This window comes from Medicago sativa, chromosome 5, assembly GCF_051527215.1.
Source record: "Medicago sativa cultivar Bolivia chromosome 5, Bolivia_mono, whole genome shotgun sequence".
Classification (NCBI taxonomy): domain Eukaryota; kingdom Viridiplantae; phylum Streptophyta; class Magnoliopsida; order Fabales; family Fabaceae; genus Medicago; species Medicago sativa.
The window spans coordinates 77,179,833-77,199,543 of record NC_140753.1 but is presented as its reverse complement, the minus strand read 5'-3'; the positions used below and the strand labels follow the sequence as shown (position 1 = coordinate 77,199,543).

The 19,711-nt window shown below is 34.2% G+C and overlaps 3 protein-coding genes across 5 annotated transcripts; all 3 read right to left on the bottom strand.

Moving 5' to 3' along the window:
- Window positions 1-1,599: 1,599 nt before the first annotated feature.
- Window positions 1,600-7,060, bottom strand: LOC146925226 (uncharacterized). 2 transcript variants are annotated; one of them, XM_085710194.1, is made up of 2 exons: window positions 5,107-7,060; window positions 1,600-3,453 (listed from the first exon to the last, which is right to left on the bottom strand). In XM_085710194.1, exon 1 carries the CDS (start codon window positions 6,973-6,975, stop codon window positions 5,146-5,148), a length of 1,830 nt encoding a protein of 609 aa, XP_085566320.1. In that variant the 5' UTR covers window positions 6,976-7,060; the 3' UTR covers window positions 1,600-3,453; window positions 5,107-5,145. The 2 variants fall into 2 exon arrangements, with proteins under 2 accessions (XP_085566320.1, XP_085566321.1); XM_085710195.1 differs by having other exon boundaries at window positions 3,146-3,272.
- Window positions 7,061-10,708: 3,648 nt separating this feature from the next.
- Window positions 10,709-19,063, bottom strand: LOC146925224 (uncharacterized). The gene is made up of 12 exons (XM_085710196.1): window positions 18,866-19,063; window positions 18,698-18,779; window positions 17,033-17,108; window positions 16,822-16,918; window positions 16,297-16,399; window positions 15,741-15,874; window positions 15,283-15,457; window positions 12,971-13,125; window positions 12,582-12,791; window positions 11,980-12,327; window positions 11,764-11,890; window positions 10,709-11,197 (listed from the first exon to the last, which is right to left on the bottom strand). The coding sequence occupies exons 1-12, from the start codon at window positions 18,989-18,991 to the stop codon at window positions 11,046-11,048; spliced, it is 1,785 nt and encodes a 594-aa protein (XP_085566322.1). The 5' UTR covers window positions 18,992-19,063; the 3' UTR covers window positions 10,709-11,045.
- Window positions 13,411-14,992, bottom strand: LOC146925225 (uncharacterized). 2 transcript variants are annotated; one of them, XM_085710200.1, is made up of 2 exons: window positions 13,916-14,992; window positions 13,577-13,756 (listed from the first exon to the last, which is right to left on the bottom strand). In XM_085710200.1, the coding sequence occupies exons 1-2, from the start codon at window positions 14,552-14,554 to the stop codon at window positions 13,751-13,753; spliced, it is 645 nt and encodes a 214-aa protein (XP_085566326.1). In that variant the 5' UTR covers window positions 14,555-14,992; the 3' UTR covers window positions 13,577-13,750. The 2 variants fall into 2 exon arrangements, with proteins under 2 accessions (XP_085566325.1, XP_085566326.1); XM_085710199.1 differs by having other exon boundaries at window positions 13,411-14,992.
- Window positions 19,064-19,711: the final 648 nt, after the last annotated feature.

Here is a 19,711-nt window from a genome sequence, read left to right as displayed (position 1 = left end):
ATGCAAAGTGATTTGCATGTGTATGAGTTGAATCTAAATATAGTTTATGATGTAACACTATAACGTAATTTGATTCATGTAGCTGACCTCGTTTAGTAGAATAAAGTTTAGTCGTACATACACATGCAAAGTGATTCATGTGTGGTGATTCAATATAAATGTGACAAATGTTGTGGCATGTGGCACCTTCTAAGCAGAACAAAAAGCGGCGAATGATCCAAGGCCAGGTGCTGATTACACGTCAAAAACAGAAACTTCTACAACACTCTTGTCCTATAAAGTTCAGTCAGATATACTAAAATGATTGAAATTGAAACCTTCATCTTTAAAAAAAAAAAAAAATGTTTCAAGCAAAGTTACTGAAACTTGTAGTTTTGATACTTTTGTTAGTGGTGCCTTATTTTACTTTTGAAGCTTATGGGGATGCATTAGGGAACCCCAAATGTGATCCACCATGTCAACAATTATCTCCACCAATTTCTGGTTACCCTTCTTATGGAGCTCCACCTCCACCATCTGGCTACTCAATATATGCACCACCACCACCACCACATGACCATGAGAAAGGGCAGAGTAAGTGTCCTCCAGCTGGTGGTGTTCAGTGTTGTACACCTCCTGCTCCTTACATTTATGGACCTCCTAATAATCCTTATAATACTTATGGACCACCCAATCCTTATGCTCCTCCTAATCCTTACACTTATGTGCCTTATAATGGAGGTGAACGTTCAGCAGCTTATGTGATTATGCAATTTCTAGTCCCAATTTTGATGTTATTTTCTTCTTTTATTCTCTTCTGATTTTGGATATGGTTTGTAATTTTAGTGATCATTTTAAAGTGGATATCGTATGTACTAGTAAATCAGGTTGTCAATACTAAAATGTTGTTGTAGTATATAGATATTTCATATTTAGATAGTTTGTTGCTCCATGTTGTATATATGGTGAAATCATCCCAAGTTCAATTTTACTATGTTGCTTTCTAATATGCACTATTCAACTTTGTAAGAGGAGGGTGACATGATAAAAATACTACTCCTAATGCATATGCTTACCTAAGGACAAAAGCCACCGATTCATATTGAATTGAACTATTTTTCATTAACATTAGAGAAAAAAAGGTTTTTTTTTTAGTAAATTAGACAAAAAAAAAAGTTTAAAAACCTTATAAAAAATAATACAATGAACCTTATTGTAAGAGTTGGAGTTCCTGGTTCAAACCTGCGCGGAGGAGGAAAAAACTAACCTAACAACTAAATAGAAAATTTAATGAACCTTATTAAAACTAATGCAATGAACTCCAGAAATGACAATTAAGTGATCATGAATCAATGCTATCAAATGTTTTCCCTTCTAAAAAAATGAATCAATGCTATCACTAGCAAAAACTCAATATTTTTCCTGCCTTTTGTGTTTTTATCATCAAATGCAATACATCAATTTGATCATATTAAAGTCTTGGTCTTTTGATTTATACGATCAAAATTAAAATCCACATTTTTTTTGCTAGACATGACCGATCAAGATGTTTGTGTCAACGTGGGATCGCCGTTATAGATAGCATCACATAGATAGGGATAAATGGATTAGCTCGTCTTATTTGCAAAATTAATCATGTGGAAATAATTTTTCTATAGAACTGTCACTTGAATTTGTTATGAATCATATTTTAAGAGAATAGTAAAATAATCAATCAGTAAATCACATTTTTCTTCTACCATACACGGCCTCAAATGGCATTGTCCCGGTCGATGAATGATATGTCATGTTATACCAATGTCCTGCCTACAGTATCCACAACACCCATGTCTTCTGTTGTAAACAACGCAAAGACGTCTCCAAACAATGGCTCGACACTTTGGTTTGTCCGTCCGTTTTAGGATGGTAGGCTGTGCTCTTTTAAGTGTATTTCTAGTAGCTTAAAAATCTCGTCAAAAATTGCTCGCTCACAAATATCACAACTAATACCGGAACACGCCATTAGCAAGTGTTTTGGCCGTATAAGGATGCTTCAAAGGCAAAAAGTGTGCATACTTGGAAAGTCTATCCACCGCCATCACTGCCTCATAGCCCTAAGCCTTTGGCAATCTGGTGATGAAATCCATTGACACATCCTCCTAGATTTGAGATGGAACCGGAAGTAGTTGCAAAAGTCCTCTGGGTGCAGCAGCCGCATATTTATGCCTTTGAAATATATCATATGCCTGAACAAACTGTTGGACATGTTTCTTCATGCCAAACCAAAACAGATCAGACGCAACCCGCTGATATGTGCAATAAAACCCCAAGTGACCACCCTGTAGAGATGAATGAAATTCCAACAACAGTTTCGGGATCCACTTAGAATTTGCAGCCAGCACCATTCTGTCCACATAAAACAAAGCTTGAGGAGATACGCAAAGCAGGGCCTAGTCAATTCTCCTTTTTGCAGGGCAGCTATGATGCCCCTTTAAGACTTCATCCTTGTGCACATCTTCCAGTATTTCCTTACCCTCAAACCACTCCGGATAATGCACTGTCCTAAAGAGTGCATTTCAGGGCTATCATGCAAGCACAACAGGGCATTCGCTCTTTTATTTTCCAAAACCGGTTTGTACACTATCTCAAATTGGTAACCTAACAGTTTCAATGCCCATTTCTACTGATCCATAGTAGTAGTTCGTTGCTGCAATAGCTACCTTAAACTCTTCTGATCAGTACAGACAGTGAATTTTCGCCCCATTAAATATGGACGCCAATGCTGGATGGACAAAGCAACTGCCATTAACTTTTTCTCACAAGCCGCCTTTGTTAAATTTCAGTCCCCGAGTGTTTTGCTGAAATATTAAATTTCCCGCCCTTTCTGCAAAAGAATTACCCACAGACCGTTCTCGAATGCATCACTCTCGATGTAAGACTCTAGGCTAAAATCAGAAAGAGCTAAAACAGGTGATGTTGTCACCTTGTGCTTCAGCACCTCAAATGCTACTTGCTCATGACTCTTGAGCTCCCCACTTAAATTTCCTTTTTGTGAGGTCTGTTAAAGGCTTGGCTAACTTAGTATAGCCTTTCATAAACTTCCTATAATAGCCGGTAAGGCCGAGAAAACCACTTATTCCCTTTACATTCTTTAGTACCGGCCATTGTCGAACACATTTGATTTTAGCCGGATCCATAGCCACTCCATGAGAAATGATGTGCCCCAAAGATTCCACCAAGCAGGCAAAATAGCATTTCTTTCGGTTTGCAACCAACTTGTTATCCAAGAGGGTTTGAAGGACTTGACTCAAGTGCTGCAAAAAAGAAGTAAAACAGAGAAGTTGTTTTACTACATCTCTCTCGCTGCATCTCTATCAGAATGGCCCACAAGACAAGGCTAAGTATGGCTTGTTACTACTTTGGATCCACAAAAAATAGCCCTGTCATACATAGTTCAAGAACACTCCATCTCCATATAATGACATACTCATCGAGCTATACAAAAAAAGAAATAAAAAAAAAAATCATTTTTTGCAGGCATTGATACAAAATTTGAATTTGTCACATGTATTATCCTTAATCAAAAAGATATGATTTCTCTGCTACTAATGTTAACGCACATTCACGCAGCATGTGAACTTACACCATTAGACTTCACACAAATCTCTGATTTCAAGAGAAAGGTTTAACCAAAGGATTAATCTGACAGTATAAATTACCTAACTGCATGAAAGTGTGGTTTCGTGACTGCTGAGAATCCAAAACTGATATAAGAAAGTGACTAAATGCATTGAGATCTAATTTTCAAAGGTCCATTTGTTTCAAGGTTATTGAATATGAATTTTCTCTTGTACAATAACTAACCAACATAACATTCTGGTTTCGGGCTTCCAGAAAATGAAATAGAAAATTTATAATTAATATTATCCGCAACTTCTTACCGAAGACACATCGAAAACAACCAAAGACATACTCAAAAGAATATAATTATTTAATTTACAAGATCCTTGCATATGCATGCAATGTAATTGGAGGAGAACGATATATTTTGTTTGGTTTGTTTTCAAGGAAACACGTTGTTTATGTATGCAGCCATTGATTTCCTTTGGGTCAATGGGTCTCCTTAACAAGTAAAACAGAGTAACAACCCATCAAAACTATAAGGATATGTAGACGTAGAGAAAAAGATTAAAACAATTGCACATTAACTTTGTTTCCTTATCTTATTCATAACCGGTGGTTTTAAATTGTGGACTGCAAATCAACGGATGCAGCCGCAATAATGTTGCCAACTGCATCATATGGCAGTTGTAATGGGTTTCAAAATTTCAGGAAATTCTAAAATTAACACTCGTTGATTGCAAAATAACACATGTAATGAACACATATCTTCAGTGTCCTCAAAAAGCAACACTCTGATCCCAGAGTCTAGCTCTAACTAAAAACCAACAATGAACTAAAGACATAAATTCTATTCAATTCACAGCAGTATAAAGAGGGCAGTTTCTTAGTATCTCAGAGTCAACAAAACTAAAGTCAGGCTAAGAATCCTAATTTTGGAAGTCACTAAAGACATGAATTCTATTCAATTCACAACAGTATTAAAAGGGCAGTTTCTTAGTATCTCAGAGTCGACAAAACTAAAGCCAGGCTAAGAATCCTAATTTTGGAAGTCATATAAGAACACATCAAAATATGAAACATAAAATTTGATTCCTTACAATATTCTAGAAATTGCTATTAAGAAAGATAAAAATCAGGAAAAAGAAGTATATAGGTTAATGATTGTATGTTTTATCCAAAAAGAAATGAAAAACAAAAATTGGTTCTCGAAAGTTGATATGCCCATGGATGCTCAGAAAAAAAGTGTGCTATATATCAAGAATGCAAAACCCTTGCTGCAATAACTATGACACCGGAATCTTATTCAAGTAACACAATTAAAGGCAAAGCTAAGAAAGCAATACAATTTAAAACTGCATATACCATCCAACTGCTTTCGTTACATTGTGCGTTATATAAAAATTAAAAGCTTACACATACTTAGCCAATTACCAAGAACAGAAGCAAATGCACATCTGGAAGTTGACAATTTTCTTAAAAAAGAGTAAGTTATCAGGGGTACATCTAAAAACGAAAACATCTTACATTTCAGAGCTCAAACTTCAGCAGAAGACTTCAAGAATGCTAGCGAACAAGGCATCCATGACGCAAGAAGTATTTCACCTTTCTTCCACTAAAGGCACCCATAGGAGCTAGAGGAGCTCTTATCCGTCTCAACGACGGTCTTGAAAATATCATCAAAGAAACAACATTAGCATGTATTTTAAAACAACCATTCAAACTAATCTTTCTCAATTGCGTACAGTTTTCTACCACATGCTTCACTCCCTTCTTTGTGACATCATTACAATCTTGAAGTGACAATTTCAAAAGTCCACAACAACTCTTTGAGATCGTATAAAGTGCTTCATCATCAACTTTTGTATATGACAAGTTCAACACCTCCAGTTTGGGAACTTCGAAGTCCATTTCTAGTCTCACTATGGAACACTTGGATAAGTTCAAATGTCTAATGTTACAACACATCCTTAAAACTTGAACAATACCTTCTTCAAATATGCGACAACAATTGCTCAAATCAAGCAGCTGCAAATTGGGGAAAATGGAAGCGAACATTGTGATGTCTTCATCAAATAACCATGGATTGTGAGCCAATCGAAGATACTTTAATTGAGGGTATGCAACAAAATTCATCAAAGATCTAGAACTCTCTAGACTCTCTTTCCCAATACCTGTGTCTTCCATGTTGATATCACCAAGTGAAGGACAATTCCTAAGAAGTACAAAGAAGGCCGATACTGTGAGCATCGGGCAACTAGCCAAGTTTATAGATACCAAATCACCAAGAAACGAAGACATCTCCACAACATGATCATCTTTGAGAAAAACAGCATTTTCAAGATCCAAATGTTGTAAATGTTGACACTTAGACAGTAAACAAATAATTCCAGAATAACTATAACCGGTGCAATTTTGGAGAACAAGCCTCGTCAAAGGTAGACCTTCGATCGCAATAGAGATGAGAAACACATCTGAGATATTCAAAGACAATAAATCAAGAGAAGTTAAATACTTCAAACTCACCAAGGTGGATCTGAAATGTGAAGTAATGTAAGTTGATTCATATGTCTGGTCTACTGGTCCAAAAGTATTGGAAAATGATAAAGACCTCAATGTTGGTCTCTCGCGGAGAGCAGAAGCAAGACCCTCAAAGGTTGTATCAAAACATGTAAACAAGATGGCCTCTTCGAGAAACTTACAATTTTTGAACAACTGGAAAATTAATTTGTCAACATGATAATGACCAGAAAGATTAACCTTACGGAGTTTAAAAAGTGCAAGCTCCTCCAGCTCATCATAATTGCATTGTGTGGGGTAACTGAGGTCGAGAACTTCCAACAAAGGGAAACAGTCAGAGATAAGTAAAAGATCGCTGCTATTGATATAATGCATTTCGTAACAAGTGAGAGAGGTCAAAGTTGTAATCTTTTTGGAAAAAGCTCGAAACCCAAATGCGGGGATGACGCTTTGGTCTGAGAGTTTGAGTGATGTGAGTTCCAATGGAAAATTAGAGATTTGACAGAGAAGTTTGTTGAGGTTACCGTGGAAGCGCGAGAGATTGAGGGAGGTGAGATTGGTGAATCTATGAAAGAGAGTAGGAAGGAAAGGGAGAGTTGGATCACAGATTGCGAGAGAGAATCGAAGAGTGTTGGTGATGGAGAGAAACTGTTTCGAGACGAGTGAGAGAGATTTCAAGCAATGATTGTCGTCTTTGAGGAATCTGAAGACACATTCCCAACACTCGTCTGGTAAATATGAACCAGAACTCATTGATTTTCTTCTTTTTTTCGATTTACTGGACTTCGTTGTTGTTTTTCTTTTTGACTGAGTGGACTCCATAGTTGTTTTTAGAGAAGCAGCTAATTGTCTGAGAGAGGTTCTCTTCATTTTCATGGTGGCCGCCGGTGGTAGTACGGCGAATTGTGGGGGTTAGGTTATTTCGATTTGGGGTTAAAGCTATACGAAGAAGACGATAGATAAAAATTCCTAAACGTGTTTCATAGATTTTAGGTTTAAACGTGTAATTGGTCCCTGCACTTTCAACAGATTTTGGCATTGGTTCCTGCACTTTTTTTTGTTTGGCATTGGTCCCTGCACTTTGTAAAAATATTGGCATTGGTCCCTGTACTTTTTTTTGTTTGGCATTGGTCCTGCACTTTGTAAAAATATTGGTATTGGTCCCTGCACTTTGGAAAAATATTGGTATTGGTACCAATCATTTCATGCCATGTGGCACCAATACCAATATTTTTTCAAAGTGCAGGGACCAATACCAATATTTTTACAAAGTGCAGGGACCAATGCCAAACAAAAAAAAAGTACAGGGACCAATGCCAATATTTTTACAAAGTGCAGGGATCAATGCCAAACAAAAAAAAGTGCAGGGACCAATGCCAAAATCTGTTAAAAGTGCAGGGACCAATTACACATTTAAACCTAGATTTTATTTATTTTTAATCCAAAGTGTTTCTCGCTTTAAATTTTAAATAAAAACAAACACATACAAAGACAATGGACATTCTTTTCTTAACATTAATTTTTTATATAAAATTATTTGTTTTTTAATATGAATCTCATATTTTAAAAATAATCTCATGTAAAGTGCTATGTCTCACGTGTAAACCAAAAAAAAGTGTTATGTCTCACATTAGTTTTAATTAATAAAAAAGAATAAGTATCATAGACATTATTGTTAAAATGAGACTATTTTTAACACTCTTCAAACAAGTATCTCTTGTTAGTCCCCGTGAGCTTAGCTCAGATGGCAAGAACAATGCATAATATATACAAGGTATGGGGTTCGAGCCCTGGACACAAAAAAAAAAAAAAAAACAAGTATCTCTTGTTCAAAGACTAAAGGTTAAATTTACTCACAAATTTGATATCAAATTTCAAAAACAATTTTATTTTTGACAAAAAAAATAAAAAACAATTTAGATAGTTAAATTAATTTAAATACATATATTTAATAGATAATTACCCCCTTTCTTGGGATGTTTATTGCTACTTCATCAATTTTGGTCCTAAAAAAAATCATATCACGTTTTTTGGTCTTTGCATTTAAGTAAACTCCTGTATATCATTCAAAGTTTTGAATTAATTTTTGAAGTCATATTTAGTACATTATAATTTATAAAAATATCTCTTGCAAAAATTTGAATTTTTTTAAACAAGAGATTAATTAAATATGAATTTTTAAGTTTTTAGTGCTTAAAAATTTATATTTAATTCATATTTTGTTAAAAAATTTAATTTTTTTAGGACATATTGTTATAAATAAGAAACATCTCGAACTGTGTTTCTGTGTGCGTGTCAGGCTGTGAGCACGAACTCAACAACTTTGGTGTTGTTTATGGTAGTGTTTTATTTGATTATTTTTATATAGAACCGTATCGGTCGGTTGATTGAATCAATTGAACCAGGAACCAAGGATGGGTCCGAGACGGTATGTACAAGAAAACGAGTTCACTCTAGACGTGCAATTACACATGTATATGACAAGTCAATTATTAATTAACACAAATAATATAAAGTTATTTTACATATGCATACAAATGATTTTTTACCATATGAATATGACAACTCGTATGTTTTACCTCATTAATGGACATGACAAAACATAACTAGGGAACACAATGATACTCATGTATTTTGATTAGGTATGTTATATTTTTCTATTAATTTATTTAGAAAAATTCAAATCTGTGAATGGAAGGCTTGAAATAAAATGAACTGATGTAACAGAGTTTCTGGATGAAATTTGGCATGTCTGTAGCTGCTCTGCTGCAGTGTGTGTGAATCTGTATAGAGTTGAGTCTCAAAGTTGGAGTAGTAACATCTATAGCAAGATAAAAGCATGGCTGATCAATTTCTTGGATGGTTTGGGGACGCAATATATAATCTGTTGGTCTGAGTTATGTGTTGCTACTACTTTAGATATATGTTGTAATGACTTGTTACTTAGCATTGACTACATGTTCTTGTTAAAAATTAAAAAATAAAAGCATTGACTATATGTTAATGACAATATGTGGTCTATTTCTTTCTTACTTAAGGAGTATAGCATTGAAGAGTGTTCTTGGAAAAGTTTTGAACAGAAGCTGCTGCCGTTGTTTCATTGTGATGATAGCTTCGTGTGAATTTTTTGAGTTAAACGTTGAAAATGCAGCTGTTATTCCTGGAGAATGACTCAAATTTAATTTATAAATGATGATTTTTAAAGGTGACATATAGGCATGATTCAAGCCTAAGAATGACTTACGATTATAATTACTACCCTTTGTGGCTTATACATGTCGTTTTGAAACAAACTGTTTCTTTTATCAGTCATTTTTATATTTAAGTAAGGGTTATATTATGTTCAATTTTACTCTGCTCTGGTTGTCTTACACACTAGTCTGCGCACGGGTGGATATCGTCGTTATTTTTCAGGTCATATCAACACACGATTGGCTACAAATTACCCAAGACAATGAAACAATTTACAAATGATGTCAAATGATAATGAAGATTGAATTTAAAAGGAGAGTATTAATACAATCTTTGAACAGCGACCAAACAATTCAGCTTCTGAATTCACACCAAACAAAAGCCTTGCAAGTGGTGTATTAATTTAATCTGATATAATAGCTTCGATAAAATATTGTAATTTTTTCACAAATCTATACTGGGATTTTTCCACAAATACTTACGAAACTATCATGTTATGTATTTTGAATTAATATTTGTTTTTACCTAAATCTTGATCAAACTCTTTAAATAACTTATTATATAATTGCAGGCTAATTATGTGTTATTTTCTCTATATAAATAAACCTGTTATTATTATATCATAGTTGTAGTTAGTGAATTTGTATGCTAAGACCTTAATCTTGTATTTGTTTTGTTGGAAAATTTATTTTTTAGACTCATTTATGTACATATCATAAATTTCCAATGTCTATCTTGAAATCTAATTCTTTCTCCGAATTTAAATTTGGAATTTCATTTTTGAAACATCACTACCATTTCAGTGTGGAGTCTCAAGATTACTCACATGACTCTGGTTGAATTCGAAAAGGCTTGTATTTTTATGCACTTTGTCTTGAAAAAAAAATAGAGAGAGGTTGGCTAGCTCTTAAAATGGCTGAAATTGAGTTTGAAAATTTGTTTAACCATGCCATGAGAGGGCAATGGAGAGAAGTTTTAGAGTCATATGAGAAAACCCCTGAAGTATTGGAGGCGAAGATCACAAAAGCAGAAGACACAGTGTTGCACATTGCGAGTTTAAATTAACAATTCTTTACTTCTCACTTGAAGTGTGTGTGTTTTTTTTTTTTATACAAGCATGTTTGTGATTTTTGGCACTAGATTATTTGAAGAAAAAAAAATTGAGAGGTTTAAAAATAAATTTATCATACCAATTCAATTCCAAAAAAAACTATTTTTATTCCAACGTATAATTAATTGTAAATTCATATTTTGAGAACTGTAATGAGAAGAGAGATTAAATGGATGATTTAGGAGAGGTGAAAGATAAGGGTATAACATAACTAATTTGCAGTTGCAAAAATGATATTTAATTTGATTGAGTTCATGTCAAATTACCACATCACAAAATTCTCAAGAAGAAAAAGCTACTAAAACATGGTTAAGAAGCATTATTTTGATATATAAAATGCAATGTTGTCAAATCACAAATTGCAGAAAATAGCGATATGTTCAAATTCTGCTACACAACAATGATATAGCGTCACTCTAGCCGCTATTTGACAATATTTTATACTAAATAACATATCATGGAACAACAACAATTTGTTCAAATTCCTCTACGTCTATGTTGTAGCACTATAGCACCATTATAGCCGCTATTTAACAACGCTGATAAAATATATAGTACGACATCCTTACAACCTACTTGATGTCAAAAATAGGTTTCAGAAGCACTGTATTTGAAACAGAAAGTTCTCCTAAAACAAAAATGATCAGTGCCTGAAGTGCCTCACATTTGTAAAGAGTAGTGAAACACCATACTTATTGCAACAGTCTACAGCATCCTGATCTCTTATACTACCACCTGGTTCTGCAATAACACCAATCCCACTTTCACATGCTTCTTCCACAGCATCTTTCCAAGCTGTTCATAAATAGTCAAGACACATTCTGGTTAAAACAAAAGAAAAACGAGTATTCTATATCTATCAAGTTCTAATTTAATAAAGTTTCATTGAAGAGTACTTGAGAATTTGCAATTATTTTCTGATAGGCTTAAATGTATTTATCCCTATAATTTAATATTTTTCATTTTAGTCCTATAATATTTTTTTTAGGTTTTAGTCCCTGCATGATACAAGACTCCAACGAAAAAACTATTATACAACAGTAAAGCGAGTAAAAAAAAATATCATATTAGGGACTAAACCAAACAAGGACCAAAAAAATAGGGACTAAAACGGAAAAAGAGTTCATTACAAGGACCAAAAATATGTAAGCCTTTTCTGGTATAGCAATTTATTGTTACTCAGTGTTATTTTCTCTCAACATATGCACCAAAAAGAATCATTAATCCATCCGCAACCAACTTACCGTTACTCAATGTTATCTTCTCGGTTACACCGAGAAGAATCATTAATCTATCCATAACCAAGTCGTCTTTACAACATAGAATAAAAAATGAATTACGGTATCGCTATTAACACTTACCAAAGGGGAAGAAAGCATCACTAGCCAAGGCTGCGCCTTTAACATCAGCTCCAGCTTTCCTCATTGCTATTCTTAAACTCTCCACACGATTCGGTTGGCCGCTTCCCATACCTAACATACAATTGTCCTGCAAAAAGATAACAAAAGAAGAGATCAGATTCTTCAACCACCTCCGTTTAATCATAAAAAAATTTCATAATGTATATAAGATAGTACCTTAGCTATCACAATAGCATTGCTTTTGACATGCTTCACACACAACCATGCAAACTCCGCATCGCGAAGCTCACCAACTTGAGGAGTCTTCTCCGACACCACATTGAACTTGATGTCGGATGGAGTCAAGTCATCTGAATCCTGAGCTAGCCACCCTCCACCAACTTGTCTGAGTGAAAGCTTTCCTGCTTCATTCTTTTTTGCTTCGAGAATCCTTAGAGTCTTCGACTTTCCACGAAGAATCTCAAGTCCCTTCTCTGTATAGCTGGGTGCAACCACTATTTCATAGAACATCCTTGTCTCCCCATCGGTTGGGCTTCTAAATTCTCTTATTTCCTTAGCAAGAACCTAAACATAGAAAAAAACAAGCGTTAAAAAAAATGTCATTTGCTCATCCTCGCCAAGATGGAAATTTAAAATGTTACCTAGGGAAAGAGCCTCAATCTTCATAAACACTATAATCTTTCTTAGGTTTTCGACTAGGCCTAACTCATTCTCACTGGCTTGTAAGGTGAGGGGTGTCATTCTATATAAACTCTTCTCAGGTCTTATCTCTTTTTAATGTAGGACTCGCCTTTTTTCAATTGACTTGGGATATTTACCTCATCAACTTCCACATTGAAAGCTACAATTCCGCCAAATGCACTGACAGGATCAGCTTTAACAGCTAGTCTGTAGGCTTCCAGAATATCATCGCGTGAAGCTACGCCGCAAGGATTAGTATGCTTCACAACTACACATGTGGGGTTTCGAAACTCGCACACACAGTTCCAAGCAGCATCAGCATCCAAGTAGTTATTATATGACATTTCCTGCATTCATGTTATGGCATTAACTTAAACAAATATTAATTGAAAATTATACAACTTTTCAGTCAAAAGCTCTCAACTCCAAACATGATATAATATCTATTAAAATATACTCAAAAAAAAAAAAAAATCACCAGTAATTTTATATTTTTAGATGAAAGTACTTAGTAGCCAACTCGCACCTTTCCATGGTGTTGGATAGCTGTAGCAATTCCACCAGCATTGACCTCTGCAAGTCTTTTGTCAACATAGAATGCAGCTTTTTGATGAGGATTTTCACCATAACGGAGAGAATTTTTTAGTGAAAGAGGCACTGTCAAACTCGGAGGAAATTTATCTGTCATTGAAATGAGAACAAAAGTCACTCTGTAGAACACACATTACATTATTGATAGTTCTTGAAAATTGAAATATTTCAATTAGAAAATCATATTCTCTAAAGTATTTTGTAGTACCTCCATAATAATGACATGTTGAATGAGAGAAAAATAGAAAGACATATTGTGAAAATGTGTGTTTTCAACTACACAACAGAGACTCTTTAAGTAGGCTTAAAGCAATATATAAGATAATTGCAAAATATTCTATCCCTATTTAAAAGATATGATGATAGGAACCCAAATTAAAGAGAAACAAAAGGAATAGTATTATTGATTGAAAAGAAAATATTACAGAAGATTATCCCTCTGTAATCCCAGAGCAAAAGCTCCTCAGAGAAGAGACATTTCTCTCTCTGCCCAAAACCAATAAGATTCCTAATTGAATTATTTTGAATTCCCCCTACTGTTGTGGCCAAATGGCCTTATTTATACAAACAAAGGGCATAAACCGCCTGTAACCGCTCCTAATCAATACAAATTACTGCATAAACTGCCTAACTGCTTCTAATCAACACAAATACTGCATATTATACAAAATGCTAACTGCTCCTAAATAACTATATATTAAAATAACTGACTGCATCAGCAGTTACCCTATCAATACCACCAGATACCTAACATTACCGACCGCTAGAAACACAGCCTTGTCCTCAAGGCTGGGTTAAAGAAACTAACTAGAATTCTTTTGCCCCCAGGATCCCATTGTTGGAACCCTGACAAGCCCCCTTCAAACAACCAAGCCACATACAAAGTTTTATATTTGCAACTCCTTTCTTTCAAATTCAGAGGGAATGGCTCCGGCGGTGGTTGTGGGTAGACCCCACACTCTTGCTCTCTTTTTCTAACTGTCATGTAAGATTTTCTTCTTGCTTTTGTTTCTTCATCTGTTCCTTTCTCGTTCAATACTCTTTCCCCAATTCTATTATCCTTGCGACTCTTCTTTGTTTCAAAGTTCTCCATTTCTGCATCAACAACCTTTTCCGACGAAGGTGAAATTTCATTGACGTACCTTCCTTCTCCATCGTTGACGGTCTTCTCTAAACCTGGTTCATCATGTTTTTCTGTCATCTTCCACAGTTTTGGTTCTGATTCTTGATCATTATTTTGCACCATTTGTTTATCTGTTGAGTACTCCATCTGTGCTCCAAATTCTTTAATCATAGCCATAGAAAATGACTTCCAGTCAGCATATGGGTTCTCTTGGCACCAATAATAAAACCACAACAATGCTTCTTCATCCTCCATACTCATGAAAGCCCACTGCAACTTATCACATGAGTGAATTTCATTATCTGCAAAGAACATTTCAGCCCTTGTGATCCATCCAGCAGGATCCGTCCCAGTAAATTGTGATAGTTTATACTTCAAAGTCCATATTCCATCCATCTCCGATAACACTGGTTTCCTTCTCGTATCCGGTAGGTCGGACCAATTGATAGGAACCCAAATTAAAGAGAAACAAAAGGAATAGTATTATTGATTGAAAAGAAAATATTACAGAAGATTATCCCTCTGTAATCCCAGAGCAAAAGCTCCTCAGAGAAGAGACATTTCTCTCTCTGCCCAAAACCAATAAGATTCCTAATTGAATTATTTTGAATTCCCCCTACTGTTGTGGCCAAATGGCCTTATTTATACAAACAAAGGGCATAAACCGCCTGTAACCGCTCCTAATCAATACAAATTACTGCATAAACTGCCTAACTGCTTCTAATCAACACAAATACTGCATATTATACAAAATGCTAACTGCTCCTAAATAACTATATATTAAAATAACTGACTGCATCAGCAGTTACCCTATCAATACCACCAGATACCTAACATATGATAACCCTATTTACATGATAATAATCTTATTTTTGGTGGTCTACTGGTCTTGCTTATTTTTTGGAATCAAATGTCATTTCAAACAAGTTCATTGATTTCTCAATCATCTAAACTAGAAACAAATGAAATTTAAAGACTTCCATTTAATCTTTTTTTTTTGTTGTCAAAAGTCTGCCATTTAATCTGCTAAGAGTAGAACATGCTTTTCCAATCTAGGATTATATTCTAGTAACTGTTGCGTGTATAATAATTCACAACACAATTTACACAAACATGTACAGTACCTCCTGCACTTTGCTTCCACAGCCACTCAGATACTGCAGAATCATACGAAGCAACATGCTGAAAAGCTTTCCATGCAAGCTTTAGCCTGAACTGTTCGTCTTGGTTTCCTTTAAGAAATTCCAGAAGGGCGGGGTAATCTTCTGAATCAACCACTACCAAAACATCTTTGTGATTCTGCACAAATACAAATTAATCATCATATATTTGAACGATATTTCAATAGGAAAGAAAAAAGTAAATTTCAGCTCATAGACAATATGCAATGAAGAGTTCTCTTTTTTTTATTCTTTTCCAGTGTTTAATGGTATTTAACCAACAATGATGTTTTTTCAGTGAAATAACTTTTTAAGAAATACCAGAAGGGCAGGGTAATCTTCTGAACCATTTTACGCAACTTTTTAATGCAAAATAACATTTCAAATTATACAAATTTGCATTTTTCAGTCAAATAAACAACCTTTGCAGCAGCTCGAATCATGGCTGGACCACCGATGTCAATGTTTTCAATTCCATCCTCAAATTCAATGCCTCCAGTTGATGTAACTTTATCATAAAATGGATACAAGTTCACCACCACAACATCAAAAGTGCCTGAAATGGAAAACTTTTAGCAACGCAGTAGAACAACACTTCAAATTCATAATTTATAGCACAGTGCATTTGTTATGACCAGCGTTATCAATCGGATATCACAAAAAATAGCAATTTGTATAAATTTTTGCTACACTACAGTGCCGCTATGCTGCTATTTGACAACACTTTATAGTAAATAGCGTATCGCAGAACAAGGACAATTCGTTCAAATTCTGCTAGGCTAAAGTTGCTATTTGACAACACTGGTTATAACAGGGCTGATAACATACAACAACAACAACCAAGTCTTATCCCACTAAGTGGGGTTGGCTACATGGATCAAATTACACCATAATGTTATATCATAATTCATAAACCATATTTGGATCCAACTCATTAATCACTAAATCTTTCCTAACAGAGCTGATAACCTAACTTACCAATTCCATGTGTACTGAGAGCTTCAATATGATGTTTTTGGTCTCTTCGAGCAAGGATACCTCCATGTATGTTAGGGTGCAGAGTTTTGACACGACCGTCAAGCTGTGTAGAAAAGCCATTACAGTCATTGTTAGTAATTGGGTTAAAAAGTACACAGGCCGAATTTGTACAAGATTTCAACATCAAAACGCAAGGCTTATTATGGTCTCTAAATTTATGATTCGTAATGATAAAACACGATCAGAATCAGTGTTTTCAACGGCGGATAACAGAATATGGCAAAAGGCCAAAAAACCGTCATAGAAACACACCATTGCGGCCAATGGCAGGAATCACTTTACAAATTGGCTATGGCCATTCTCAAAAAATCTTCCACGCCATGGCTGCCATTTAATAACACTGATCGAAATACACAAAGAAAAGCAATGTTCATTGACAGAAAATATCTCTAGATTTGTACCGATGGTATACAAAATCCAAGATGAGACTTCGAGAAGGAGAACTGAAGCTAAAAGTAAACTCACCATTTCAGGGAACTGTGTAAGCTCTTCAACTTTAGTAACAGCGACTCCAGCACTCTCCAATGCAGAAGCTGTTCCTCCAGTTGAAACAATAGTGAATCTAACATTAAAATAAAGAATCTATCATTGTAATGAAAAAACACGAATGTGTGAAAATAATAATATTCTAACATGTTAAAAAATGAACGACAGATCCATTAATTGTAATAACTACCCTAATTCTTGGAGTCCGTTTCCAACAAATGCGAGATCCTTCTTGTCTGACAACGATATCAAAGCTTGCTTGCTGCCTGTTTCATAGCAACAGAACACCAAATGCCAGGAATTTTTATTCTTAAATTTATTTTATAAAATAGAAAACATCATAACTGTTAACATCGTATTGTCTAAAATCATGTAAATAAATCTGGTGAGTCCTAGTCACCCTGGACTGGAACTAAAATTTTCTACAGATGAAAGGTGGTGTAAATGACTCTCTTGCTAACATAATTTTCTACAATTTGGAGTTCATATTGATTCATTACCAAACAATCTTAAGACTAAATATGAAGAGAGTTTTGGTGCATTGACAGATTTGATAAAAACACTTATTTTAGGTGCAAATTGGTCATAGTAAACTGTGCAAACTATGATGTAAAGAACTGAATCACTTATTTCTACTGGTCCTTTGAGAAAAAACAGTACTAAGTGTCTGTTTGGCAAGACACATACTTGAGTTTATGGCTTATAAGCTCCTACTCCCTCCGTCTTTTTTTATAAGCAAAAAACACTAATTCACACTTATTAAGAAAACCAATACTTAGTGATTTGAGGTATAATTTTTTGTGTTCTCCTTGGAATAAGTTTCATGGAAAGATGTAAAAATAATACTCATTGGTTAAAAATTATGGAGAAAATAAAAAGAGAAACAAATTGAATGCAACATGCATTTAATTTTATATTGGAAAAGATGATTTGTTTGAAAAAACACAATAATAACATAAAAGTTGGTGTTTTTTGCTTATATTTTGATACAAAGAAAATGAGATTTTTTTGCTTATATTTTAGGACGGAGGGAGTATGACTAAAAAAGATCCATTTGGTAACCGTCATTTTCTCACAATCTTAAGGTCTATTTTTACTAGCTTTTAGCGTGTTTTGATAAGCTAATTCAAGTAGCTTATAGCTTATCATTTCCTCTCTCTCAATTTTACCCCTGTAATCTTAATTGGAAAAAATTAAATATTAATTAAAATATATCTTTTTTATGTTATTTCATATTTATAAGCTAGTTCAACCGTTAATTATACCAAACACTACAAAATCAATAGCTATTCACTATTTTTTACCAGATAAACAGTACAAAGTTATCCGCTATAAGCTAACTCATCAACTATTCACTATCTTTTACCAAACAGAATCTAAGTGTAACTAAGTAAGCTAGTTATAATAAGTTGAAGCACGTAATACAAGTTGATCGGCATAAAACCATTTTACTTTGTACTAAAAGAGGCCTAATCAGTTAAATGAACTAAATCCTAGTCTTTTTTTTTTTTTGGTAGTGGCTGGGGTTTGAACCCGGACCTTGCATATTTCATGCATTGTCCCAACCAACTGAGCTAAGCTCACGAGGACAACTAAATCCTAGTCTGTTATGAATTTCCTATTTCTTATATATGAACAAATATATGAATCAGTTATATGTGACGTAAAAAACAACCCATTTGATAAAAACAGTTTTTTTAATACTTAATTTAGGGTTATGGTGCACTAAAAAATCACCTCATTTTAATAAAAATCTGATTTTTGTTAATTTAATTTTAGGGTAAAAAGCAATAGAAACTAAAAACCCCTAAATGAAATTAATGAAAATAAAAAAGGGGTTTAAGCAAAACAATACCATGAGTAGATGAAGCAGATTTTGAAGCAGACATTGTAGGTTTGATAGGAATACACCTGAATCGCTGTGAAGATGAAGAAACCTGAACATACACATTTCAAAATGAATAGCATTGAACAAAAACAAAGTAAAAAGTAGTAAAAAATGAATAAGAAGAAAACTACATACCCAAGTTGTTGGAAGATGATGAGAAGAAAAGTGATGTTTAGCAGTGAGAGAAGAAGAAGAAGAAGAAGAAGGAGAGTAAAGGGTTGCACAGAGAAAACGGGTGGAGGAAGCGGCGAGACCAAACATTCTTTGTTCCCTTCTTCTTCTCTGTTTCTCGCGTAATTTTCACAATTTTGAAATTACCTTAAACATGTCATTGTCATTTCATTGGTCGTCCATGCACTTTATCATATTTTGACATTAGTCTTTGCTGTTTTCTTTTTTTGCACTTAATAAAAAATTTGCAATCATTTACTTTGCTTGGTTAAGTGAAAGTTTATGTTAAAAAAAGGCAAAACGCAATATGTGACGTGGACAAATTATTACTTGCTATGTGGCGCACAAAAAAAAATTTAAAATTAAAATATTTTAAAGTTTTGGTATTAGTACCTACACTTTCAACACTTTTATATTGGTTTCTGCACTTTGGTATTGGTTGCTAAAATTTCCTGCACTTTGGTATTGGTTGCTAAAATTTTAACTTTCTTGATTTTGTGATGAACCATATTTTCAAAGGATGGATTCGTTGGATTTTAAAACACTAAATCTGATTATTATATCTCAGACTTTAATATTATGGCTTGAATCAATCGGTCTAAATGTTTGAAATGTTGAAAAGGAAAGTGTTGGAATTATTCTTTTCTAAGATGAAACAATAAAGTAAGTATGATCAATACGACTGCTTTGTATTTAGAGAGAGCTGAGACATAACCAACCAGGATTTGAATTAGCAGAAAGGGATTATCTTTTATGATGAACTGTTAGAGATGCAACTAGCTTATCTAACTAATATTAGATTAGTTAAGA

Coding starts and splice junctions, on each gene's coding strand:
- LOC146925225 (XM_085710199.1), bottom strand. CDS start 14,554: ATGGATGGAATATGGACTTTGAAGTATAAACTATCACAATTTACTGGG.
- LOC146925224 (XM_085710196.1), bottom strand. CDS start 18,991: ATGTTTGGTCTCGCCGCTTCCTCCACCCGTTTTCTCTGTGCAACCCTT. Junction 18,780..18,865: donor ATCATCTTCCAACAACTTGG/GTATGTAGTTTT, acceptor GTGTATGTTCAG/GTTTCTTCATCTTCACAGCG. Junction 12,792..12,970: donor CTATCCAACACCATGGAAAG/GTGCGAGTTGGC, acceptor ACATGAATGCAG/GAAATGTCATATAATAACTA.
- LOC146925226 (XM_085710194.1), bottom strand. CDS start 6,975: ATGAAAATGAAGAGAACCTCTCTCAGACAATTAGCTGCTTCTCTAAAA.